We start from the raw sequence: 27,290 nt of genomic DNA on the forward strand, positions 1-27,290 counted from the left end.
TGTGTTCCTCACGTGTGCCCCAAAGAATGAGGTGATTTGGTAAAATGCTATGCCCAAGATTACTATCAGAGTGCCGGCGGTGGGGTGGTTCAAATAGCCTCGGCTATCACCTCATTATGTCCGGTCGTGATGGTCAAGTGGATTAAGGCGTCTTGTACATACCAGTTGCGTTGCTCCTGGGAGTATGGGTTCGAGTCACTTCTGGGGTGTGAGTTTTCAGTTGCATATTGTCCTGGGGACCATTCAGGCTTGTTCGCATTTGTGTTCCTCACGTGTGCCCCAAAGAATGAGGTGATTTGGTAAAATGCTATGCCCAAGATTACTATCCGAGTGCCGGCGGTGGGGTGATTCAAATAGCCTCGGCTATCACCTCATTATGTCCGGTCGTGATGGTCAAGTGGATTAAGGCGTCTTGTACATACCAGTTGCGTTGCTCCTGGGAGTATGGGTTCGAGTCACTTCTGGGGAGTGAGTTTTCAGTTGCATATTGTCCTGGGGACCATTCAGGCTTGTTCGCATTTGTGTTCCTCACGTGTGCCCCAAAGAATGAGGTGATTTGGTAAAATGCTATGCCCAAGATTACTATCCGAGTGCCGGCGGTGGGGTGGTTCAAATAGCCTCGGCTATCACCTCATTATGTCCGGTCGTGATGGTCAAGTGGATTAAGGCGTCTTGTACATACCAGTTGCGTTGCTCCTGGGAGTATGGGTTCGAGTCACTTCTGGGGTGTGAGTTTTCAGTTGCATATTGTCCTGGGGACCATTCAGGCTTGTTCGCATTTGTGTTCCTCACGTGTGCCCCAAAGAATGAGGTGATTTGGTAAAATGCTATGCCCAAGATTACTATCCGAGTGCCGGCGGTGGGGTGGTTCAAATAGCCTCGGCTATCACCTCATTATGTCCGGTCGTGATGGTCAAGTGGATTAAGGCGTCTTGTACATACCAGTTGCGTTGCTCCTGGGAGTATGGGTTCGAGTCACTTCTGGGGTGTGAGTTTTCAGTTTGATATATATATATATATATATATATATATATATATATATATATATATATATATATATATATATATATAATATAGGCATAGGTTAGGTGTTTAGGTTCTGTTGGCGATTATTTGTATTTGTAGTACGTGGGTGAAGCATTTAGAGCGTTGTGGTTCGAACAAAATTCCCTCAGTGAAGCACTTGTTCAGGAAGTGAGTGACTAAAGGGCTCAAGCTCTCGGCCTCTCCTCCTGGCCCTTGTTGTGCCTCTGGCGTTATAATTAGTGTTCCCTGTCCTCATAGTTCAGACCACTTTTCAATTTGGGTTTCATGGCCAGTGCTGCATATTCTAGTATTGGTCCAACAAACTCTGTTTAGATAACTTTGAAGGAGTTTTATTTAGATTTCTAAAAGATATTCTACCTTGCGTGCGTGTGTGTGTGTGTGTGTGTGTGTGTGTGTGTGTGTGTGTACTCGCCTATTTGTGCTTGCAGGACCGAGCATTGACTCTTGGATCCCGCCTTTCTAGCCATCGGTTGTTTACAGCAATGACTCCTGTCCCGTTTTCCTATCATATCTAGTTTTAAAATTATGAATTAATGTGTGTGTGGTGGAATTATATACACTCCAAGATTCGTCTCATTCCCATTCCTGTAGTTGCCTTCCCTTACAGTGTATATGCCTTCTGGTCTCCTTTCTACCTTTCCCACCTTCATTACCATGCATTTGTTTGGGTTGAATTCTAGGAACCATTTGTTTGCCCGCTCCGGGAGTGTCAATGTCATCCTGCAACTTCCTGCCGTCCTCCTTGGCTTCTGCATACCTCATTGGCGGCCTGCATTATCTGCAAGCACTGAGGTGTGTGAGGTGTCTCCCTCGGCTGGCCATGGTGCCCAGTGAGCGCCTCTTTGGTGCCCAGTGAGCGTCCCTTGGTGCCCAGTGAGCGCCTCTTTGGTGCCCAGTGAGCGCCTCTTTGGTGCCCAGTGAGCGCGCCCCTTGATGCCCAGTGAGCGCGCCCCTTGATGCCCAGTGAGCGCGCCCCTTGATGCCCAGTGAGCGCGCCCCTTGATGCCCAGTGAGCGCGCCCCTTGATGCCCAGTGAGCGCGCCCCTTGGTGCCCAGTGAGCGCGCCCCTTGGTGCCCAGTGAGCGCGCCCCTTGGTGCCCAGTGAGCGCGCCCCTTGGTGCCCAGTGAGCGCGCCCCTTGATGCCCAGTGAGCGCGCCCCTTGATGCCCAGTGAGCGCGCCCCTTGGTGCCCAGTGAGCGCGCCCCTTGATGTCCAGTGAGCGCGCCCCTTGGTGCCCAGTGAGCGCGCCCCTTGGTGCCCAGTGAGCGCGCCCCTTGGTGCCCAGTGAGCGCGCCCCTTGGGTGCCCAGTGAGCGCCCCCTTGGGTGCCCAGTGAGCGCCCCTTGGGTGCCCAGTGAGCGCCCCTTGGTGCCCAGTGAGCGCCCCTTGGTGCCCAGTGAGCGCCCCCTTGGTGGCCAGTGAGCGCCCCTTGGTGGCCCAGTGAGCGCCTCCTTGGGTACCCAGTGAGCGCCCCCTTGGTGGCCCAGTGAGCGCCCCCTTGGGTGCCCAGTGAGCGCCCCTTGGTGCCCAGTGAGCGCCCCTTGGTGCCCAGTGAGCGCCCCTTGGTGCCCAGTGAGCGCCCCCTTGGGTGCCCAGTGAGCGCCCCCTTGGGTGCCCAGTGAGCGCCCCTTGGTGCCCCTGCTGTGGGTAGAGCTCTTGTACCTGTTGACGTGTTGCGTAGAGTGCGCAGCTGCTGCTCTACTCTTGCCACTCTGTAAAAATGCAGTCGTGTTGCCTCACCAGAAACGAACCCAAGCAACCCACATAACCTATCGATGCGCTTCATAGAAAACGGCCATATTACGGTGCTTAAATTTGACTGGTAAGCATAATTTTTTTGTAACGAATTGGTCGAATCCGTAAAATATGCGACGTTTAAAGGCTGATGAGGACGAGGACGAGCGAGAGCAGAGGGAAATATTGTTTCAGCGCATTGTCTCCTCCGATTTAATACTTCTTGTTAAAGAACTGAGCAGTGATTTGTCAGACATGTAATGCAGATATTACACTTGACTAGTTGATACTGGTCCAAGACGGTCTGTTACGACGTCGTTTAGTCCTGTTCTGGTGTGTGGTCTGGTCACTGTGTCTTCAGCCGCGGCGCGACTGTCTCCGTGAAGATTGTGGAAGTTTATTACAACCAAATGTCCTGATGCAACTTTCATGCTGTACCAAAGGTGCTGTACCAAAGGTGCTGTACCAAAGGTGCTGTACCAAAGGTGCTGTACCAAAGGTGCTGTACCAAAGGTGCTGTACCAAAGGTGCTGTACCAAAGGTGCTGTACCATTCTTACACCATCCTGAGTTAAGATCTTGCATCCAAAATGTTATTTTAATACACTTACACATATTTGGGTCTTCCCTTCACCTTCATTTAAGAACTACTTTATTTTAAAAAGTTTCTCCCTTATATATAGTCCTGCTGAGAGAGGAGGAAGGGGATACGAACCCTGGACATGAGTCAACCTCGATAATAAGAACAATGAATGGAAAAGTTGACAATTGGACGACGTGTATGAGAAAATATTAAGGCAGTGGAATGGGATAAACTGGTGCCCCTGAACACCCCGACACACGCACAACCTACTTCACCATGATGAGCTTAGTGTATCAACCAGCTCTACTGGGAGTGTGGTACCAGCCGCTGTCCTTCAAACCCCAAGGTAGAACTACTAGTTGAGGTGCTGTGAAGCTCGTCATGGGGTTATCTTGAGGTTATCTTGAGATGATTTCGGGGCTTTAGTGTCCTCGCGGCCCGGTCCTCGACCAGGCCTCCACCCCCAGGAAGCAGCCCCGTGACAGCTGACTAACACCCAGGTACCTAATTTACTGCTAGGTAACAGGGGCATAGGGTGAAAGAAACTCTGTCCATTGTTTCTCGCCGGCGCCTGGGATCGAACCCAGGAATACAGGATCACAAGTCCAGCGTGCTGTCCGCTCGGCCGACAGGCTCCCTACGACCGGGGAGTCGTAGTATCCACCTATTTGTTTTACATGTTATTGGTAAACTTTCGGCAGGAAAACAAAATATATATATTTGTATGGGTCTAACTATTAAGTTTGACTCATCTGTTATTGATAGCTACTTTACAAATGTCGGATGGTAGACTATTGAAGCGCTTTTATCTCGTGAGCCGCCCTCACTTTCCCTCTTAAGTCAGGGTCTTGAGACGTGATCTGTGGAGGCAGCCAGTGTGTGTGCGTGCGTGCGTGAATGCGTGCGTGCGTGCTGGAGTGCCCCGGACCAGCCAGGCTGTTGCTGCTGCGCGGACCTTCACACTATGAAGGACATAGAGGCTCACTATAAGACAGTCACCAGGGAAAGTTGACCATAGAGTGAACTCGACTCAAGAGGTTGCAAGATCGATAAACTTTGCGTGTGTGTGTGTGGGGGGGGGGGGAGGGGAGGGGGAGGGGGGGGAGGAGGGGGAGGGGGGGGGGAGGGGGGGAGCAGTGCACGTGACCACACCTTGTATGGTCATCAGGTCAAGTTCAGTGAGAGCGGGGTACAGGACCTCCCTGAACCCTTCTCTACCTGAACAAATCCACAAGGGCCGTGACGAGGATTCGAACCTGTGTCCGAGAGCATCCCAGACGCTGCCTAAATCGACTGAGCTACGACATGGTCAAAAGGAGTTGAAACCGAAGTTCTACTGAACTTACTCTCTCTACCTGATCCACCCAACTGTTATCACTGCCAGGCCTGTGCAATCATTAAGAAACTTTTCATTAATGGTTTACATGCAAAATAAAAAAAACTGTAAACCTGTAAGAGAAGTCACACAGAAATCATAATAGCGTGATGCATCAGATGAACAAATCCACAAGGGCCGTGACGAGAATTCGAACCTGCGTCCGAGAGCATCCCAGACGCTGCTTTAATCGACTGAGCTACGACATTTCCCCGGTTGCAATTCTTTTAACCATGTCGTAGCTCAGTCGATTAAGGCAGCGTCTGGGATCCTCTCGGACATAGGTTCGAACCCTCGTCACGGCCCTTGTGCATTTGTTCATAAGAGAAGTGTTCATAATTGACTTACTGTATTCGAAATTTGTATAAACTATTAACTGATAAAATAGAATAGTGAGCAATGAGAGGGACTTTGCTCTCTCCATCTCCTCTGAGTCCTCTCCAGCTGTCACAACGTGCAGAAAATGATGTACTAAATTGCCTAACCTAAGCGATGGACACACGCACAGGAAACGCAGTTGTGAACTGTTATGATCATATTTTGACCTTTGGGGGTACTGTATTGATTTCAAAATGCGATGTATTATTAGAGAGGCCATGTATTGTGACGCAGCCCACCCTCACACGGAGGGGCTGACTGACCCAAGGCTCGTGGGATGTCATTACAAGAAAATGTTCGAAACTTTTATATGATAACGAACTCTTCAATTTGGAACAAAGATGTTGATAATTAGTGTAATGGAACATCTAAGGTGTCTTGAAGCTCTGTTCACCCACGTCCAACCACTTGGGCTGGACGGTAGAGCGACGGTCTCGCTTCGTGCAGGTCGGCGTTCAATCCCCGACCGTCCACAAGTGATTGGGCACCATTCTTGTCCCCAGTCCCATCCCAAATCCTTATCCTGATCCCTTCCAAGTGCTGTATAGTCATAATGGCTTAGCGCTTTCCCCTGAGAGTTCAATTCAATTCAAATTCTGTTCACCCACTCACATTAGAGGTGCCGGGTCACACACTATAGGTAGGCTGGTTTGGACTTTTAGCCCTAATTATAAGGATGTGGTAATTATGGGGGGGTAGGAATGGGATGGGTTGACTGGGGGTTCATTGTGGTTGAGAGGGGGGAGGGGGGATGAGGAGGGGGGGGGGGGAAAGGAGAGCTGTGTCGCCACATTGTTAGTGATTGTGCAGCATCTGTGTTACCTTACTGCTGACCCGTGACCTGAACCCCACACATTCCCTCCCTAGGTCTTCCTCTCTGGGAGCCGGTCGGCCGAGCGGACAGCACGGTGGACTTGTGATCCTGTGGTCCTGGGTTCGATCCCAGGCGCCGGCGAGAAATAATGGGCAGAGTTTCTTTCACCCTATGCCCCTGTTACCTAGCAGTAAAATAGGTACCTGGGTGTTAGCTGTCACGGGCTGCTTCCTGGGGGTGGAGGCCTGGTCGAGGACCGGGCCGCGGGGACACTAAAAGCCCCGAAATCATCTCAAGATAACCTCAAGGTCTCTCCCTGGAGTGGAGGCTAGACGGTACTCCCTGGAGCACCGCGTAGCCTCCACTGACTAGAGGTACTTGACTGTGGTCCCTGGAGTGGAGACTAGAGTAATGTCCTATAATCTATACATGGAAGATGATCCAGAGGTCGAATCTCGTAATCTTCACCCATATATAACTTCCGTGAGCGAGAAAGATTATCCTCCCCCGACCACAGACGTGACCATTCACTTACACATTGCTAGCCAACACAGTTCTCTCCTCCATGGCCAAGGTTGAGGTGTGTTCCACCCCCCACAGTGCACTGGGGTATTGAGCACTCTGCCACAGCATATGATCAGAGTGCTTGTAGTTGACCAGACCACACTAGAAAGTGAAAGGACGACGACGTTTCGGTCCGTCCTGGACCATTCTCAAGTCGATCTGCACAGAGTGCTTGTACTTTCTCAAGTTACAATTTTGATCTGAGAATTGACCCGAAAGAGAGGCGAGGTATCGTCCATAGCAAAGACAACCGTGCCAACATTTCAACTAGTAAATATAACAATTATTACCGTACCAAAGTTTGAAAGTTTTCAACAAGGAATTACGGAAGTTACAGCGGGATGTGCTGTATCAGCTGAGTCACAGCTGTGTGGGCCTTTGGGAGATGCTAGCAGTAGTTAACAGCTTTATCGATCAAATTGCCCACAGAAAAGCTTTGTTTCAGCCCAGACTTCGGGGAGTAGATCTTGTCTAGAGATTGTTTATAAGAAAAACACAGGTAAGAGAGCGTGTATAACTATTCTCAACCACGCCCCACGCCACCTTCACATGCACCCCACGCCCCCCCCCCTTCACCACCCCCTTCCACGCCCCCCCCCCTCACCACACACCCCTCTCCACCCCACGTCCGCCCCCTCAACAAACCCCAAGGCGAGGCATGGCGGAGACGAGGCCCTTCACGTGTTGCAGCTTCCAGTGTGGTGTTAGTTCATGGCACCACCTCCCCGGTGTGTCACCAGGGCATTCTCATGGTCGTGGGGTAATACCTGGGTGCCATATGTCCGTGATGGTCTGATCGTGGGTGGACCGTGGGAGGGGGTGTGGACCGTCGACTGGCCCGTGGTAGGGGGTGTGGACCGTCGACTGGCCCATGGGAGGGGGTGTGGACCGTCGACTGGCCCATGGGAGGAGGGTGTGGACCGTCGACTGGCCCATGGGAGGAGACTGTATCCCCTCCCCCTGTACCCACAGACGGAAGACGCCTGGGATGTACCATTGACATAAATCCCTTGAAGTTGAGGGCGCGTCCTCCCCGCACCGCCTGCCTCCCTACAGGAGGGAGAGCTGCCAGTACTCTAGGACTCCCTCAGGGGCCGCAGTCTCTTGGGAGACCTAACAGCACGCCTCCCCGGTGTAGAAATGATATATTCCTCCCCGCCCCATCGTTCTCAGAATCTTTCCTACATACCCAACACCACCTCCGTCCCCTCCCTCCCACCCCAATCCTTCCCTCCCTCCCCAATCCTTCCCTCCCTCCCCAATCCTTCCCTCCCTCCCCCAGACTGCCACGTTGGTTGTAGCCATTCGCAGTGTTCGCCCTGCGGCAGTTTAAGATGTTCGGGGGCTCCAAGGGGCTTCGGGGCTCTCCAAGGGGCTTCGGGGGGGAGGGGCTCCAATGGGCTTCGGGGGGTTCCAAGGGGCTTCGGGGGGGGCTCCAATGGGCTTCGGGGGGGGGGGCTCCAGGGGGCGCCAGACTGCAGAAGGCGCATACTTAATTAGTTTGATAGTCATTAATGGTAGGTGGGTGTAGGGGGCGTGTGCGGGCGCGTGTACGTGCTGGAGGTGTCAGCACCGGTGGCCGGCCTCAGGCGCCGGGGGGGGGGGGGGGGAGCGTGAGTGTACATGTTTTGTAAACACAGCAGTGAGGCAGCTCTGGGTCCTGGTCATGTCTCATTGTTAACGTGCTGGCCGCACACTTGGCCTCCCCCCCTCTCTCTCTCTCTCTCTCTCTCTCTCTCTCTCTCTCTCTCTCACTCGCATGGTCTCTCACTCGCCATGTTCTCTCACTCGCCATGTTCTCTCACTCGCATCCCCATGTCTGTGTAACTGGCTGTCTTGTGCTCCTCTTCACCTAAAATTAGTAGGCATCCTTGAGTCTCGGGAGACTATGGAGTTGCGCCCTAGTTGTCAATCCTGGTGCAGCGTCTGGTGTGACTGATGAGGCCAATCCGAGAGTGGCAGTCCATCTCACACCGAGCACAAACGAAGTCCGATTCTGGTCTGTCTTCCAGCTTTCCTTCTGTCTCTTTGCCTCTGATTCCTTGGCAAGTGACTCCTCGAACTTGGAGAGACCTCTTTGAGCAGACTGCCTCCCAGGCTGTACGGTCCTCTTCACCTAACAGCCGTTCTATTTAATAACAGTTGCCATAGTAGAACAATGTAGCAAAAGCTAAACATGACCCTAACGTTCTCAGGCCCTACATTATGCTAGGTTAGGTTGTATTGTGATTTTTGTCCCCCATCCCAATAAAAAATACCTACACACACACACTTAAAAGTTTTAATACATGTCTCCCACGAAGACCGGTGTCTGCGGCTGTCGCAGACCAATATGGCAGCCGTTGTCTGTTGCCGTAAGTCACAGGGGAAGATCACTGGACAGTGGAGTCAGTGACAGTAAGAGAAGTTAGGCTCCGGTCATGTGTCGAGGAGGAAGGGAACTTCAACCGTACAGACCTGACAACAGTCACAAGCGGCCGGCTGGAGTTGTGTGGAGGTTGTGCAGCCAGGGAGGGGTGGTAAACAGGTTGTGTGGCACTTAGTTGTGCTTAGTTGTGGGGGTTGAGCTCTGGCTCTTTGGTCCCGCCTCTCAACTGGCAATATAATGGTGTACAAATTCCTGAGCCTCTCGAGATCTAAGGGTCTCTTAGAGCTTGTCTGTGTGTGTGTACTCACCTATTTGTGCTTGTGGGGGTTGAGCTCTGGCGCTCTTGTCCCGCCTCTCAACTGGCAATCAACTGGTGTACAGATTCTGTGTGTGTGTGTGTGTGTGTGTGTGTGTGTGTGTGTGTGTGTGTGTGTGTACTCACCTAGTTGTGTCTGCAGGATCGAGCATTGACTCTTGGATCCCGCCTTTCGAGCATCGGTTGTTTACAGCAATGACTCCTGTCCCATTTCCCTATCATACCTGGTTTTAAAATTATGAATAGTATTTACTTCCACAACCTGTTCCTGAAGTGCATTCCATTTCCCCACTACTCTCACGCTAAAAGAAAACTTCCTAACATCTCTGTGACTCATCTGAGTTTCAAGCTTCCATCCATGTCCTCTCGTTCTGTTACTATTCCGTGTGAACATTTCGTCTATGTCCACTCTGTCAATCCCTCTAAGTATCTTATACGTTCCTATCATGTCCCCCCTCTCCCTTCTTTCTAGTATCGTAAGGCACAGTTCCCTGTGCCTTACGACACAGGGAACTCCGTGTGTGTGTGTGTGTACTCGCCTATTTGTGCTTGCGGGGGTTGAGCTCTGGCTCTTTGGTCCCGCCTCTCAACCGTCAATCAACAGGTGTACAGTCTCCTGAGCCTATTGAGCTCTTATCATATCTACACTTGAAACTGTGTATGGAGTCAGCCTCCACCACATCACTGCCTAATGCATTCCATTTGTCAGCCACTCACTGTGTGTGTGTTCTCGCGTATTTGTAGCCACCTATTTGTGCCTGCAGGATCGAGCCTGCAGGCACAAATGCAGGGGTCCTCTTGGACCCCTGCATTTCTAGCCGTTGGTTGTCTAATGCAATGACTCCTGGCATAGTTCCCCGTCATACCTGAGTTTAAAGTTTTGAATGGAGTTATCATCTAAAACCTGCTCCTTTAGGTCATTCCATTTTCTCACTACTCTTACACTAAAGGAAAACTTTATAATCATCTGACACACCTCCCCCCCCCCCCTCACACACACACACCTCTCTCGCTTCCTCCCCCCCCCCACACGCCTCTCCCTCTTCGCCTTTTCTCATAAATTCTTTTGTTTTTATTAACATTTAAGTACATCTGCATTCATGCATTTTTTTTATTAATACATTAGGTACATCTGCATTTGTGCAGCTGCCCTAGACTATATGAAGGAGTACAGTGTGTCACAAAGCTAGCTACGTGATGCTAAAAAATCCCCATCACACAGGATGGTTAGTCATACAGAGGCATGTGATCAGTAGTCTGCACTGACAGACTTCCGGGTGCATTATGAGGATATCATCAACACAAGATTGAATAAGGTAGTAACTACCCAAGACTCCTTCCCAACTCTACGGACATCTCACTTGGGATTTCATTCAGGATTATATCAGAGAACGAAAATCAAATCCCTCAGGAGGAGGTATACGGATATACGCTATATTTCAGCTTTAAACTTTGACCTATCCCGAACACTCCTACGTCCGTTCCATCCCCCACACCACTCCCCTTCAAATTTCAGTGTGTGTGTGTGTGTAGTCCCAAACTTCTGTCCTGCAGCTTTAGACACACAAATTCCTATAATGTAGTGTGTGTGTGCACTTATTTAGGCGTTATATAGAGTACACGAGTAAAGTGTTTATAAACACACAGGTTAATGGCGTCCTTATCCACCTATATGTATATCACCGCCCTCCAGAAAATGTTTTTCTGGTGTAGGAAGCTTGTGTCCCTTGCGTGTTGCGGGCCAGAGCGGGGACCACCACCTGGTTCCCTGTCATACCTGTGACAGGGAACCCTGTCCCTGGAACCCTGTTCCCTGTCATGTCCTTCACAACTCCTGCACCTGAAATACTGTCTCCTACGTGTCCGACACTAGCGGAAGCCTCCCGCGTGTCCGACACTAGCGGAAGCCTCCTACGTGTCCGACACTAGCGGAAGCCTCCTACGTGTCCGACACTAGCGGAAGCCTCCTACGTGTCCGACACTAGCGGAAGCCTCCTACGTGTCCGACACTAGCGGAAGCCTCCTACGTGTCCGACACTAGCGGAAGCCTCCTACGTGTCCGACACTAGCGGAAGCCTCCTACGTGTCCGACACTAGCGGAAGCCTCCTACGTGTCCGACACTAGCGGAAGCCTCCTACGTGTCCGACACTAGCGGAAGCCTCCTACGTGTCCGACACTAGCGGAAGCCTCCTACGTGTCCGACACTAGCGGAAGCCTCCTACGTGTCCGACACTACCGGAATCCTCCTACGTGTCCGACACTACCGGAATCCTCCTACGTGTCCGACACTACCGGAATCCTCCTACGTGTCCGACACTACCGGAATCCTCCTACGTGTCCGACACTACCGGAATCCTCCTACGTGTCCGACACTACCGGAATCCTCCTACGTGTCCGACACTACCGGAATCCTCCTACGTGTCCGACACTACCGGAATCCTCCTACGTGTCCGACACTACCGGAATCCTCCTACGTGTCCGACACTAGCGGAAGCCTCCTACGTGTCCGACACTAGCGGAAGCCTCCTACGTGTCCGACACTAGCGGAAGCCTCCTACGTGTCCGACACTAGCGGAAGCCTCCTGCGAACGCTGCGTCAAAGGAAGCCTACATAAATCCTTTCCATCTCTCGACCCATGTTAACGCTTTTCAACATAGTGTGCAGCGCTGCGCGAGTGCTGAGGAAACATAGTTGAAATAGTTTGTTGATGCTGAAACACTAAGTTATCACGCGTCAGCGTTACAGGAGCCAAGGTGAGAGGGAGACAATTGTTACCCTCGGCGTCACCCCCCCCCCCCCCAGGCACCACACCGACGCCAGACTAAAGTCCAACAGTCCCCCCGTGATTTGCTTCACGGGGGGGGGGGGGGGAGGGGCGGACTTGCTTCACGGGGGGACTCGTCTCCTTTCTTCATAAACATGTACTTATGACTATATGCATCTCCAATTTAAGAAGCATTAATGAAAACACATTTGTTTACATTTAGATGATAAATTTGTGTTAGAATGTATAACATCGGAGTTCAGCTAATTTGTTGCCAGTGATGTATTTGGTTATTTTTATATTTTGTGTATAAACACAAATGAATAATGTGAGATCCTTGACATCTAGATTCCTGTACTCCTCTCGTCCAGTAAGTAAATTGTCAATATCATTAATTTTACTGTTTTAACCTGCCGTAAATATGAACTATTTTGTACGTGAATGCTTTCAATGATTTATTGTTGCTCTTTTGTTTTCTACTTTTCTAGGGAATATCTTCACCCTTACGTGTGACCCTTGTGTTCTTGTCCTCAATTTTTTTTAAATATGTATGTGTTCGTGAATTCATATTTCTCAATTTGTCTTATTGCTGTGTATTGACCCAGAGTGTGTGTGTGTGTATCCGCAGGGGTGGTGTGGCACTGTGCCTGAGTCCCCAGGGGCGCAGAAACGGAGAGGCACTGATCCGCTTCATCTCGCCCGAGCACCGCGACATGGCCCTCAAGAGGCATAAGCACCACATCGGCAACCGGTACATAGAGGTGTACAAGGCCACGGGCGAGGACTTCATCAACGTGGCCGGCGGTGAGTAGGTCACGACCCCCCGTCACCCACCCGCCCTAACCTCACCTGCTAGGACAACGCCCCGGCAACCCGAGGGAGATTGCGATCTTAAAAATGACACAGTTGACTTGAGAATGGTCCAGGACGGACCGAAACGTCGTCGTCCCTTCATTTTCTAGTGTGCGGATTGGTCAGCACGTTCTTAAGTTATTTGCTAGGAGTCTAGTACTGTAGGTGTGCTTTTGGTAGGAGATGGTGACTAGTGGAGGAGGATTAAATTGACTTCCAGTGGTATTTTTTTTAATCGATGAAGCGTAATTGTATCGGCAGCTTCGGATTGCTATTTTAAATTGTAAATTTGTTTTGCCGTTATGGAATCCTGCTAACAATGCTCAGAAAAAAAATTAATATGGGTTGGCAGGTCATTGTTAGTATTGTGGTGAAGTCAAATGACGAGACGAGTTCGTAACCATGTATTATATTCCCTGGAACTACTCTTTTCCACAAGTGTCTGTAAATGAGAAGAGACTCCCATATAACGTACGTTTTCTCTATCAGATTTTTGCCCATTTTCTATAGTCATAGTTTCGTTTCCCTCTGAACTTTATATTCATAAATATAGTTAATTTTAAGTTTATAAAATTAGTATCTTTTGCAAAATTATTTTGATTTGTTACCGGGAGGCGAGATATTTACTCTATCGCAAAGTTGGCTTAATTAGCAGGTGTAAGTAAACTTTAACATGATTGAGAAGTGTATAGCCAGAGTAGCAACAGTAGGCTGTGGGTCTCTGGAGTTAGACAAGAAGAGCAACCCCTTGGATGTCTGTCGCTAAAGGCAGGAGTGTGTACGTGTCTATGCTCACCCATTCGGCTACTAATTACCGTACCGTGCTTAACCTTACTAAATTTCCGACATTGATGCCATCTACTAATAAGGTGGTGTGTGCTAAATAATGGAATTGTTATTATGGGGGAAGATTTTGAGACAATCGTAATACCTCTGAGAGTGTGGCCCTTTCCACCAGTGTGGGGTGCGTGAGGCCTGAGTACCAGTGTTGACGCTACCCATCACTACAATCATTTAACAACCCCATTGAACACAGCAAGTTGTTGGCCTGAAACTCGCACTTTTTCAGGTAAACACTTGCTCATTCTGCTAAGTTTGATACTTACAAGTGTTTGATGCAATTTGGTGGCAAAGTGTAGAACATTGGTGCTTGTGGCAGTCGTCCAGTCAGTGAATTATCTCGTATACATAGTTTATTTGATAAGGGTCCGTGGTTACACGGAGGTGTTATCAGCAGATCAGCGAGGAAGGAGGAGCGGGGAAGTGTTGGGTCGGACCGTATGCAACACCACACAACCTGGAAATAAAGCTGAGCTTGATAGATTGAAACGGATGTGATCGGCTGACTTAAGCTGCCGGGTATAATCGGGCACTTTTAGATGGGCAACCAGGTAATTCCATGGCTCTCCTTGTGTCTGCCGATAAGGACAGCGATAAGGGAAGTGATAAGGGGAGCAGGTAACGCTGGGAGTGAGGCCCTCGTGCCCAGGGGACTAGTTGCGTGGCTGGTGTTGTGGTGCGCGCGAGTGGCGGGTGAGGCTGCTCTTTCACGCCTCCCTAACCAATTCCTGGCGGGGTTATGGTGGTGGTGTCGCGTGGCTTCTCTCGCTCGCTGCTGTTGACCATGTTCTGACTTGCAGTGAGGAGCGTGGTTGTGGCCCCTCGCGATAGGGGAGTGTGGCGGCGGCTATAAGAGGGGTCCTACAGTGTCGCAGGACACACGGGTCGCCGGTGTCACAACCATTGCGGTAAAAAACTAATCTTGCATCTCGCTACTGAACCACCGCGCGGTCCTATACCCACCGTGGCTGGCGACCTTGCCAGGACGCGCTGCACTGGTTGATACAGTAAAGTTCTCGCTGACAACTGCGGGGGGAAAAGGTGGTAGTGCGGGTAATGTCTACTGAGAAGAGTCACAGAGGACGTGGGGGAAGCCACCCTCCGCCCCCCATCCCACCAGAGACCATGTCCATGAACATCCACCTTAACATGCAACACGCCGCCATGCAACAAACTATGCGCATGATGAATGTTATCCGTGAGTACCACCCCCGCCCCCCTCCCCGCCCCCCTCCCCGCCCCCCTCCCCGCCCCCCTCCCCCTCCATGGGGTAGGCACCATCTACCTCCTGTACCATTAACTATGACCATTCATTACTCACCGCTCTCTACTAACAACACGTGTGTGTGTGTGTGCATTTACTATTTGTATCTGCAGAGTCGAGCTATTAGCTCTTGGACCCCGCCTTTCTAACCAATCTATTTTTTCTGTAATATATATATATATATATATATATATATATATATATATATATATATATATATATATATATATATATGTCGTACCTAGTAGCCAGAACTCACTTCTCAGCCTACTATTCAAGGCCCGATTTGCCTAATAAGCCAAGTTTTCCTGAATTAATATATTTACTATATTTTTTTTCTTATGAAATGATAAAGCAACCCTTTTCTCTATGTATGAGGTCAATTTTATGTTATTGGAGTTAAAATTAACGTAGATATATGACCGAACCTAACCAACCCTACCTAACCTAACCTAACCTATATTTATAGGTAAGGTTAGGTTAGGTAGCCAAAAAAAGCTAGGTTAGGTTAGGTTAGGTAGGTTAGGTAGACGAAAAAACATTAATTCATGAAAACTTGGCTTATTAGGCAAATCGGGCCTTGAATAGTAGGCTGAGAAGTGCGTTCTGGCTATTAGGTACGACATATATATATATATATATATATATATATATATATATATATATATATATATATATAACGCGCGTGCGCACTTCCCCACGAAGCTGCTCATAGCAGCTGTCTAACACCCAAGTACCTTTTCACTGCTAGGTGAACTGGGACATCATGGTGAAAGAAACTGCCAATTTGTTTCTGCCTCTTCCGGGAATCGAACCAAGGCCCTTAGGACTATGACCCTCCCCTCTACTTTGCGAGAGTATAGTATGCGGCTGACGTTATTCTATTTATATGAGCCTCTGGAGTTTAATTTGGTGTTATGTCCACTCTCGGATCTTTTTCTAGTCGGTATAGGGAGGTAGTTTCCCGTAATCATGTATCGGGCTTCCGGTCTCCTGACTCCTGATCTTATTTTCAACACCTTACACTTCGTGTTGAACTCTGGTAGCCATTTCTGGAACCAGCTCTGGAACCTGTTCAAGTCAGACTGGAGAATCTTACAATCGTCAATCGTTACAATCTCAACCGTCCTCATTAGTTTTGCATTTTGCATCCTTATTAGTTTCCTCATTGTTTTGCAAACATTGACATACAAGACTCAACTCTTGCAGTCAAGTTATTTACATAAATGAGGAATAGTATGGGTCCCAGCACCGATCCTTGAGGCACCCCGCTTGTTACTCTACGCCAGTCCCACTCCTCGCCCCTCACTGTCACTCTCTGACACCTGTCTGTTAGGCAATTCCTTACCCATGTTAGTGCGTTGCCGCCTACGCCTGCCTACCTTTCAAGTTTATATAGTAACCTCCTGTGTGGTACTGTATCGAAGGCTTTTTGGTAGTCCAGAAATATGCAATCTACCCAGCCTTGTCTGTCTTGTCTTATTTTCGTTATCTTATCATAAAACTCCAGGAGGTTCGGCAGGCATGATTTCCCTGCTCTAAAGCCATGTTGTTGTTTACTTACAAATCCAATTCTTTCTAGGTGTGCAACCTAGAAAGAATTAGTCTTAGAATTAGAATTAGTCTAGCTAGCCTTAGCCTTATAATTCTTTCAAGTACTTTGTAAGGGATGCTTATGAGCGACACTGGTCTCTTAAGTACTGCTTCTCTCTTTCCTTTCTTGTAGATTGTTACCACATAAACCTTCTTCCAGCAGCTGGGCAACACCCCACTTGTAAGGGACTCGTTAAAGATTAGCGCCAGAGGTATGCTGAGGGCCCGTGCTGCTTCGTTTAACATCCATGGTGATACTCAACAGGCCACGAAGCTTTAGCTACATCTAGTGATGCTAGTTGTATTCCTATTCCTCCGTTGTTACCTCAACACTTTAAAGTTTCTCTTCAGGTCTGCTTCCTCATGTAGCTCCGGGAGCTGTTCAGGCTCAGTAGTGAACACTCCATGGGAGCTGGCATTGAGCTCCTCACAAATGTGTATTATTTTCCGTATACTGGCCTCCCGTTTTTTGTAATCTGATCATGGTCATTCACTGTCATTTTCCTTCTTATATGATCATATAGGAGTGTCGGTCGTGTCTGCTTTGAAGGCAATATAATTTTCAGTTTTTCTGCCAATCTTATTATGTTTATGTAGTCATTCCTGGCCCTGTTGCATCCATTCCTGGCCCTGTTGCATCCATTCCTGGCCCTGTTGCATCCATTCCTGGCCCCTGTTGCATCCATTCCTGGCCCCTGTTGCATCCATTCCTGGCCCCTGTTGCATCCATTCCTGGCCCCTGTTGCATCCATTCCTGGCCCCTGTTGCATCCATTCCTGGCCCCTGTTGCATCCATTCCTGGCCCCTGTTGCATCCATTCCTGGCCCCTGTTGCATCCATTCCTGGCCCCTGTTGCATCCATTCCTGGCCCCTGTTGCATCCATTCCTGGCCCCTGTTGCATCCATTCCTGGCCCCTGTTGCATCCATTCCTGGCCCCTGTTGCATCCATTCCTGGCCCCTGTTGCATCCATTCCTGGCCCCTGTTGCATCCATTCCTGGCCCTGTTGCATCCATTCCTGGCCCCTGTTGCATCCATTCCTGGCCCCTGTTGCATCCATTCCTGGCCCCTGTTGCATCCATTCCTGGCCCCTGTTGCATCCATTCCTGGCCCCTGTTGCATCCATTCCTGGCCCCTGTTGCATCCATTCCTGGCCCCTGTTGCATCCATTCCTGGCCCCTGTTGCATCCATTCCTGGCCCCTGTTGCATCCATTCCTGGCCCCTGTTGCTTCCATTCCTGGCCCTGTTGCATCCATTCCTGGCCCTGTTGCTTCCATTCCTGGTCCCTGTTGCTTCCATTCCTGGTCCCTGTTGCTTCCATTCCTGGCCCCTGTTGCTTCCATTCCTGGCCCCTGTTGCTTCCATTCCTGGCCCCTGTTGCATCCATTCCTGGCCCCTGTTGCATCCATTCCTGGCCCCTGTTGCATCCATTCCTGGCCCCTGTTGCATCCATTCCTGGCCCCTGTTGCATCCATTCCTGGCCCCTGTTGCATCCATTCCTGGCCCCTGTTGCATCCATTCCTGGCCCCTGTTGCATCCATTCCTGGCCCCTGTTGCATCCATTCCTGGCCCCTGTTGCATCCATTCCTGGCCCCTGTTGCATCCATTCCTGGCCCCTGTTGCATCCATTCCTGGCCCCTGTTGCATCCATTCCTGGCCCCTGTTGCATCCATTCCTGGCCCCTGTTGCATCCATTCCTGGCCCTGTTGCATCCATTCCTGGCCCCTGTTGCATCCATTCCTGGCCCCTGTTGCATCCATTCCTGGCCCCTGTTGCATCCATTCCTGGCCCCTGTTGCATCCATTCCTGGCCCCTGTTGCATCCATTCCTGGCCCCTGTTGCATCCATTCCTGGCCCCTGTTGCATCCATTCCTGGCCCCTGTTGCATCCATTCCTGGCCCCTGTTGCATCCATTCCTGGCCCCTGTTGCATCCATTCCTGGCCCCTGTTGCATCCATTCCTGGCCCCTGTTGCATCCATTCCTGGCCCCTGTTGCATCCATTCCTGGCCCCTGTTGCATCCATTCCTGGCCCCCGTTGCATCCATTCCTGGCCCCCGTTGCATCCATTCCTGGCCCCCGTTGCATCCATTCCTGGCCCCCGTTGCATCCATTCCTGGCCCCTGTTGCATCCATTCCTGGCCCCTGTTGCATCCATTCCTGGCCCCTGTTGCATCCATTCCTGGCCCCTGTTGCATCCATTCCTGGCCCCTGTTGCATCCATTCCTGGCCCCTGTTGCATCCATTCCTGGCCCCTGTTGCATCCATTCCTGGCCCCTGTTGCATCCATTCCTGGCCCCTGTTGCATCCATTCCTGGCCCCTGTTGCCACCATTCCTGGCCCTGTTGCATCCGTTCCTGGCCCTGTTGCATCCGTTCCTGGCCCTGTTGCATCCGTTCCTGGCCCTGTTGCATCCATTCCTGGCCCTGTTGCATCCATTCCTGGCCCCTGTTGCTTCCATTCCTGGCCCCTGTTGCTTCCATTCCTGGCCCCTGTTGCATCCATTCCTGGCCCCTGTTGCATTCGTTCCTGGCCCTGTTGCATCCATTCCTGGCCCCTGTTGCATTCGTTCCTGGCCCTGTTGCATCCATTCCTGGCCCTGTTGCATCCATTCCTGGCCCTGTTGCATCCACTCCTGGCCCTGTTGCATCCATTCCTGGCCCTGTTGCATCCGTTCCTGGCCCTGTTGCATCTAACCCAGTTTGTCTTCTGTATTACCTAACTGCCTGCCTATCTACCTGGCTGACCCCCCCCCCCCTTACCCCTACCCCCCTTCCCTCCTTCCCCCTACCCACCCCCAGCACGTGGTGTGAAGTACTCACTCATGACGCGTACATTAGCCCGGGGAAGCGTGTGGTCAGTCCTGGACCATATTCATGTTTCCAATGGTTGATTATGTTCAGTAATTCCTTAATCACTGGCGGCTGGTGGAGCGAGGCTGGAGTTGCACTCCCTACAGCCGCCTGTATCGCGTTAGTGTGGGGCAGCTGTCCGGGGACTTGGTTTGATAGGTCTTACGCTGTCAAGTTTGAAGTGTAAGATTTCAGACATTAAGGGCGTGTCCCAGCGCCTGGCCGGACTAGTCCCCCAGCGCCTGGCCGGACTAGTCCCCCCCCCAGCGCCTGACCGGACTAGTCCCCCCCCCCCAGCGCCTGACCGGACTAGTCCCCCCCCCAGCGCCTGACCGGACTAGTCCCCCCCCCAGCGCCTGACCGGACTAGTCCCCCCCCCCAGCGCCTGACCGGACTAGTTCCCCCCAGCGCCTGGCCGGACTAGTCCCCCCCAGCGCCTGGCCGGACTATTCCCCCCCAGCGCCTGGCCGGACTAGTCCCCCCAGCGCCTAGCCGGACTAGTCCCCCCCCCAGCGCCTAGCCGGACTAGTCCCCCCCAGCGCCTAGCCGGACTAGTCCCCCCCCAGCGCCTAGCCGGACTAGTCCCCCCCAGCGCCTGGCCGGACTAGTCCCCCAGCGCCTGGCCGGACTAGTCCCCCAGCGCCTGGCCTCTGGCAGGAATTATAATATTCATGTAACTTTACACACCGCTGCAAGTCCTGTTATTAAAGAGCCAAGAAGTTTCCCCCACAATAAATGCTCCAGCAGCCCTGGGGTTGTTTGTTGGTTTAGATTTAGCTACTCAGAACGAAGTGTCCATGTAGCACGGGCTATGGTGAGCCCGTAAGGACCTTGGATTGGGAGGGTTGTTAACAAGTGGAGGTTGGGTTAGGCGCAGGGGGGCCACCTTCACCTGTCTTTTCCCCGTGTCTGGTTTCGAGAGTTGTTCTCCCGCAGCCACGCCGGAAAATAGGCCTATTTCTATATAATTCTAAAACAAAACAATCCCCCGAGAGAAGTTATACAAATATTTAAAGTTAACCACGTGAAGCTGTGCTAAGGTGAAGCGGTTAGTTAAACGTGACGTAGACGATCGATTTTACACACAATCACACTAACGATGCATCAAATGAACAAATCCACAAGGGCTGTGATGAGGATTCGAACCTGCATCCGAGAGCATCCCTGACGCTGCCTTAGTCGACTGAGCTACGATTTGTTCATACGATCGATTTTATTTGAGATTGTGGAGAGTATGGAGTGTTGATGCAAGCATTCACTGCCGGTGTCAACATTAAACACGCCTTGAAACTATTTAGCATTGAAATTGAAATAAGTTTATTGAGGTAAAATACACACAAAGGGATGAGGTAGCTCAAGCTATTCTCACCCTCGTTCAGTACAACGTGTTCATACATACATAGACACACATCACAAACAATAAACATATTGCCAAACATTGAGAAATAAACATATACATTTCCATTTAGCATTGATATTCAGTATTGTTGTAAGTGTATGTTGTTGTTGTTATAGATTCAGCTACTCGGAAGAAGTTCCAAGCAGCACGGGCTATGGTGAGCCCGTAACTTACCTGGCACAGGAGCGGGGCAAGTAGCACGGGCTATGGTGAGCCCGTAACTTACCTGGCACAGGAGCGGGGCAAGTAGCACGGGCTATGGTGAGCCCGTAACTTACCTGGCACAGGAGCGGGGCAAGTAGCACGGGCTATGGTGAGCCCGTAACTTACCTGGCACAGGAGCCGGGCAAGTAGCACGGGCTATGGCGAGCCCGTAACTTACCTGGCACAGGAGCGGGGTGGGGTGTAAGTGTAGTCACGGCGCTGTATTTATAAACTAAGGCGTGGAGGCCTTGGGATAGTGGCGGGGCCGGGGGGGGGGGGACAGTGTAGGAATGGTAAAATGGGAGTAAGGTAATGTGGAGGTGTAGTGGAGGAGGGGGGGGGTGTTTAGGGTGGAGGGAGGGGTGGCGAGGACGCTTAAGAGTGGTGGTATCTGCCGTAATCAGGGAGAACGAGACGCTCTGATAACATTCTCTGATAATACTCCACACAGGACAGTCAGTACCTCGCCTTCTATGTGATAAAGTTGGAAGCGTTCTCATTACCTTAAATCTCTTAATATTTTTATTTGAGGGCGAGGGAATTACTTGGCGCCTCGCCTCTCATTAATGTACCCTTCCCCTCGGGCTGTGCTTGTCCAACCTCAGCCGTGCCCATCCCTTCCAGGGAGCCGGCCGAGCGGACAGCACACTGTACACGTGATCCTGTGGTCTCGGGTTCTATCCCAGGCGCCGGCGAGAAACATTGGGCAGAGTTTCTTTCACCCTATGCCCCTGTTACCTAGCAGTAAAATAGGTACCTGGGTGTTAGTCAGCTGTCACGGGCTGCTTCCTGGGGGTGGAGGCCTGGTCTAGGACCGGGCCGCGGGGACACTAAAGCCCCGAAATCATCTCAAGATAACGTCCCTCGGGCTGTGCTCGTCCAGCCAACAGTGTACCATAAGACACTATAGTAAATGTTACCGTCCTTGTGGAGCTAAAAACTACATTTTAACAAATCAAAATTAATAATAAAGTATATTATTTGGTGTATAGTTGTAGGAGAGGTTACATTAGGGGCTTTGTTTCTGTTGGCAATTACGTGTAGTGTATTTACAGTACGTGGTCGGAACATTTAGTGGTGCGATTCGAACGAGAGGAAAATTGCGAGAAAAGTTCGAACGTCATAAATTGTCACATGTAAAGTTTTTTATTCATATGTGGGGGTGGGAGGTTGAAGAAAGGATTATGGCGTGTTTAGTAACAATGAGGACGCAACCCGTCCTCTTAAAAATAATGTCACTTTTGGCTCGTATGCGCACTATGGCCAAATTTGGACGTAATTTGAAATGAAATCGACTCACAAAAGTGACGTAATGTTCCGTTTTCTGTTTGAGTCGTCCGGCTTACTCGGCCAGCTTAGAAAAGAATTCTTTCCATTAACGTTAAGACGAGCTGCGTCAGAGAAGCGTTCAAGTCAGTGTAGAAACGTTTCAAAAATGGAAACGTTTTAGTTACGAACGTCCAGAAAATGGTGGTGGTGCGCGCCAGCACACGAGTCGGTTCCAGCGACACAGTGTGCTCGTGGCCTCTTGTTCTGAGCGCAGTGAACCTGTGTCGCTGTTGAGACATTTCCGTCCATTCTGAAGGCTGAAGAGCAGTGGCTGGTGCCTCTTGTATCCTCAACATTCATTAGCCTCAACATTCATTAGCCTCAGTTGGGAAATGTTTGAAATAACAGAACTGAAAAATATAGGCCATTAACACTGACAATAAAGCTTTATTCGATGGTACATTGACTGGTGTCGGCCATCTTGAAGCCATACGCAACACAAAGGAGCGTGTTTCATCGTTACTGCTGGCCCGGGAGATTGACACGGACATAACTATCTACTTAATGTGCCGGATATAGACGTGTGTGTGTGTGTGTGTGTCATGGGCATTATTCAACAGCATACTACACGCACAAGGAAGCACTGGACCGTTGCCAGAGACAACATTACACCGTGTCCCCCTTCCCGGCTCGGTGCCTTCTTTGATAATTACTTACTTACACCGTGTCGCCAGAGACATCATCATTACACCACATATTGAAGTTGGGTCATCGTGACGCACCCAATGATGGAAATGATGATAAAATATTGAAGTAAACTGGAAGCATTTTGGTGATATGAGCCGTCGAGGTAGGTGTGTGTGTGTGTGTGTGTGTGTGTGTGTGTGTGTGTGTGTGTGTGTGTGTGTGTGTGTGTGTGTGTGTGTGTGTGTGTGTAGGGGTAAGAGATACACAGGAGCTGTCAGGGGACCGTAGCTAGGGGCCTCTCCCCCATCCCCTCAGGCGCATTGTTTGGGTGTGGCTGCCCCAATTGGCCCTTTAACCTATACTTGAGCAGTAGAGTACCTGTGGAGGCAATACCTCACCATGTAAACTTTCTCTCAGCCAAATGCCGTAGGTGGAGACCGGGGAAGGTGGGCGGGGTTAGCGAAACAGTAATATAATCTGGGAGACAAATCCACAAGGGCCGTGACGAGGATTCGAACCTACGTCCGAGATCATCCCAGACGCTGCCTTAATCCACTGAGCTACGACATGGTATAAGAATTGCAACCAGAAATTCTAATGAATTTACTTGGATCCTGCAGCCTCTCCGAGACACAAACCAGGATTTTACACAACTCCCCCCAGACTTACTGTAAATGTGTAGCTCTTGTAATAGCACTTTCTCTGTAACTAGCTGACATTGTATCTATAAGGTGTGAAGGATTGAAGAAATTGTTTATGTAATAATCTAAGATGAGGTCTGATAAAGACCTTTTGTGCCCTCTGTAATGCTTTTGCGCTACCGCTCACAGGATGAGTATGGGGTGCACAATAAACTAGCCGCCTTCGGCGGCAACAAAAAAACAAAAATCCCCCCATGCACTCGAGCTATGTCAATAGGCCGTTCTACCTCTTCGCCCTTACATCATTACACTTCATTTGATATATCACGCTGTTGTGATTTGTGTGTTCGTAATCTGGGAGACGATTGTTTCTGCGGGGATTTGAATTTGCGTCGCGTACTGTGTGAACCTCTTGTTTACACGTGTAAGCAGAACAGACCTGGTACGAACAGTACACGTATGTACGAAGCGTTGAATAACATTTCCAGTACCAGACGTGACACGGTGCACGGCAGGTGTTCTTGACGGACGCACATGTTGTGTGGGCGGGGGGGGGGGGGGGGGGAATTTCAACAAAGTTAGAGAGTGCTTGAACATGTGACTCAGGAATCCACGCACATGTTTGTCTTGAGTGAGCCTGTATGCAGGTATGTACTCGGAATGAGGGGGAGAAGATATACACATGACACACTTTTCTTATCACTCCCGACTGCATGTTCACACCCCTCCCCCCTCTTAAAACAAACACACACACACACACACACACACACACACACACACACACACACACACACACACACACACACACACACACACACACACACACACACACAGAGGAAGAGCCCAATAGGCTCAGAAATCTGTACACCTGTTGATTGACGGTTGAGAGGCGGGACCAAAGAGCCAGAGCTCAACCCCCGCAAGCACAACTAGGCGAGTACACAAGCACACGCGCGCGCGCACACAAAAGCACACACACGCACTTGTGTGTGTAACGGACCCGCACGCGCGGTCACGGATGCTTGCAGGGACACGCAAGAGTGCATATCCCCCCCCCCCCCCTGAGGGAGGGGTGACCATACCTGGTGGACGGTGTCGTGCAGCACCAGCGTGACCATAAGGACGCTGACGTCATGCACCAGTCAAATAACTATGGCAGCAATAAACAGTTAAGGTGTGTTAACCTTCCTGTGACTGAAGACAGGCGTTCGAGAGAGTTCAGACGTGAACCTCCTAACCAGTTATAACAACCAATATAGCAAGTTGTAACAACGTTCTAATTCGTCATAAACACGTTAAGCCAAGATGTAACAACTTTATTACAAGTTGTAACAAGCGGAAAATAGAGACAGTTACGGTTTGTGTTTCCAGGGGCAGGATCTGCGACGCTACAATGTGCGAGTGAAATAGTTTACTGGATCTAAGAAACGTTGGAACGAATCGAGGAACGTTGTACTGGATATTAAAGCAAGTCCAGAGTGAGTGGTGGAGAATCTTTTAAGATGTGGGAAGCGGTGCGCCCCAAGGAGGTCAAATGGGTCTTCAGAGACGAAAAGCACTTAGTTTCATACCATCATATAAGACCTGGCACTAGCTTCCTGCTTCTCGTATATGTATAAGGGGTCTTGTGGCACAGTAGGCTTCGTCTTTATGACCCGTACGTTAGGAACTAGTAAATAAAATGGACCTCGGGAAAGTGATTTGGTTCCTTGATGTACAACTGGTCGTGCAGTCTAGACAACCCGTCCTCTTATCGTAACCAACGTTGCAAATGCAACCTATTAAGAAAATGCAGACTCGCAAATGTTCACGTTTTCCATAAATTCCTTGTATCGGACTCGAGGCTGAATGATCCTTTCCACGTTTAAACGCGCTGTACGTCTCAGTCTCAGTGATGGTCTTAGAGTAGCAGTGCTTGGCTCCGCCTTAAGCCAACACCTCCCTCCCCTTCGTTGTTTAAGATTCGCTATTGGGAACCAAAAGTTCCAAGTAGCACGGGCTATGGTGAGCCCGTCGTGGACTTTCCTGGCACAGGAGCGGGGCTGTAATTGTGTAACTGTCCTCTTCCCTCCATTTATGTTATATAACTTCTCCATTATATTTCGCAGCCCTCTCTAAACGTTATATTCCTCCCTCACCTCATCCCCTTAGCAATATGTTGCCCCCCGCCCTCCACACAGTAGTAGTAGGCATCCATCAGTCTCAGGAGACTATGGAGTTGCGCTCTGGTTGTCGGTCTGGAGTGGCCTCACCAGGGCGCAAAGCCAGGGTAGGTTGATTCGGGGGAAGAAGCTGTTACCCAAGCAGCAGGGTCCCCTCTCCACGGCGCTGAAAGTATCCACACAGTATTCCCTCCGTATATTATAATCATTCAAGGTTGTATACATTTTAGGTGTCATTTCCTCTCACGTTTGTTTCAAGTATTTATTTAGCAAAAGAAAAGTCCATTGATGGCCTGCCAAAGTTAAATAGATCTTAAAGACGTGACTCAAAATATAATTTGTTTTAAAAGAGTAAATTTTTTGGTGATTATTTATAGATGTTGCCTTAGTGGTTAGTGTTAACTTGACGTAATAAGACAAGACATTGTTGGAGGTGCTGAAGCTTGAGAATAGTGAGTGTCGTAGCTCAGTCGATTAAGGCAGCGTCTGGGATGCTCTCGGACGCAGGTTCGAATTCTCGTCACGGCCCTTATGGATTTATTAAGTGTTCTCCCCTCGGGTGCCGGGCGAGGGGGTCAGTTCCCCCTCATTTTCCCCTTACAATTATTTGTGTACACATTACTAGAACGGTACAGCTCTCCTAGAGCGAGCTGTTCTTACACTAGATTTGTTTTCTTTCCTAGGCAGCAACAATGAGGCCCAGACCTTCCTGTCCCGCGGGGGTCAGGTCATCATCAGGATGCGCGGCCTTCCCTACGACTGCACGCCCAAGCAAGTGGTAAGTACTGCACCACCACCACCTGCTGCAGTCGGGGAGCTGGTGTACGGCTCCAGGGGTGTGCGTGTGTATACGTGTATGTACGTGTGTGTATACGTGTATGTACGTGTGTGTATACGTGTATGTACGTGTGTGTATACGTGTATGTACGTGTGTGTATACGTGTATGTACGTGTGTGTATACGTGTATGTACGTGTGTGTATACGTGTGTGTATACGTGTGTGTATACGTGTGTGTATACGTGTGTGTATACGTGTGTGTATACGTGTGTGTATACGTGTGTATACGTGTGTTTGTACGTGTGTGTGTACACGTGTTTGTACGTGTGTGTGTACACGTGTTTGTACGTGTACGTACAATGTCACTTTGGCCGTTATTGTTAGGTTAAGAGTATACCAACTTGGCCTGACACCATATAGTTCAGTATTGTATTCTCTCCCATAAGTAACAACGTTCTTCCTAACATCTGTGAGGGTTTTCTGTTAACAATTAGGTCTCCACGGCCTACTGATCCAGTATTTGCAACTTGCCGCTTTCTACTTTGTCAATTCCCCTTAAAATCTTGTACGTCGTTATCATGTCTTCTCTCTTCCTTTAATCATGTATATCAAGTTTCCTCGGTCTTCAATCATTTGATAAAATCTCGGGTACTTTTTTTTCGATGTCTAATGAAGGGTTCCATACCAGAGCTGCACACCCAAAAGTAGGTCTCCTGTAGGTTGTGTATGTACAGGTGCAGACGTGTCTTGGGTCTCCTAGGTACCTCTGCATAATGTTCCCTTTAGCAGACTAATTAGAATCGGACC

General features: G+C 50.0%; 1 protein-coding gene across 12 annotated transcripts in view; it reads left to right on the top strand.

Moving 5' to 3' along the window:
- LOC123760405 (epithelial splicing regulatory protein fusilli) overlaps positions 1–27,290 on the top strand; it is a 258,631-nt gene that overhangs the window by 169,761 nt on the left and 61,580 nt on the right. For 8 of the 12 annotated variants that reach the window (XR_011229333.1, XM_069328848.1, XM_069328850.1 and 5 more), the window contains exons 7-8: positions 12,573–12,748; positions 26,371–26,483. Coding sequence is in view for 11 of the 12 variants with exons in the window: in XM_069328848.1 (XP_069184949.1) it covers positions 12,573–12,748; positions 26,371–26,483 (289 nt within the window). In the remaining variant the exon portion in view is untranslated. The remainder of the gene's footprint in view (positions 1–12,572; positions 12,749–26,370; positions 26,484–27,290) is intronic. The other 4 variants (XM_069328851.1, XM_069328852.1, XM_069328853.1 and 1 more) reach the window with 1 other exon arrangement.

This window comes from Procambarus clarkii, chromosome 22 (genome assembly GCF_040958095.1).
Source record: "Procambarus clarkii isolate CNS0578487 chromosome 22, FALCON_Pclarkii_2.0, whole genome shotgun sequence".
Taxonomy (NCBI): Eukaryota; Metazoa; Arthropoda; class Malacostraca; order Decapoda; family Cambaridae; genus Procambarus; species Procambarus clarkii.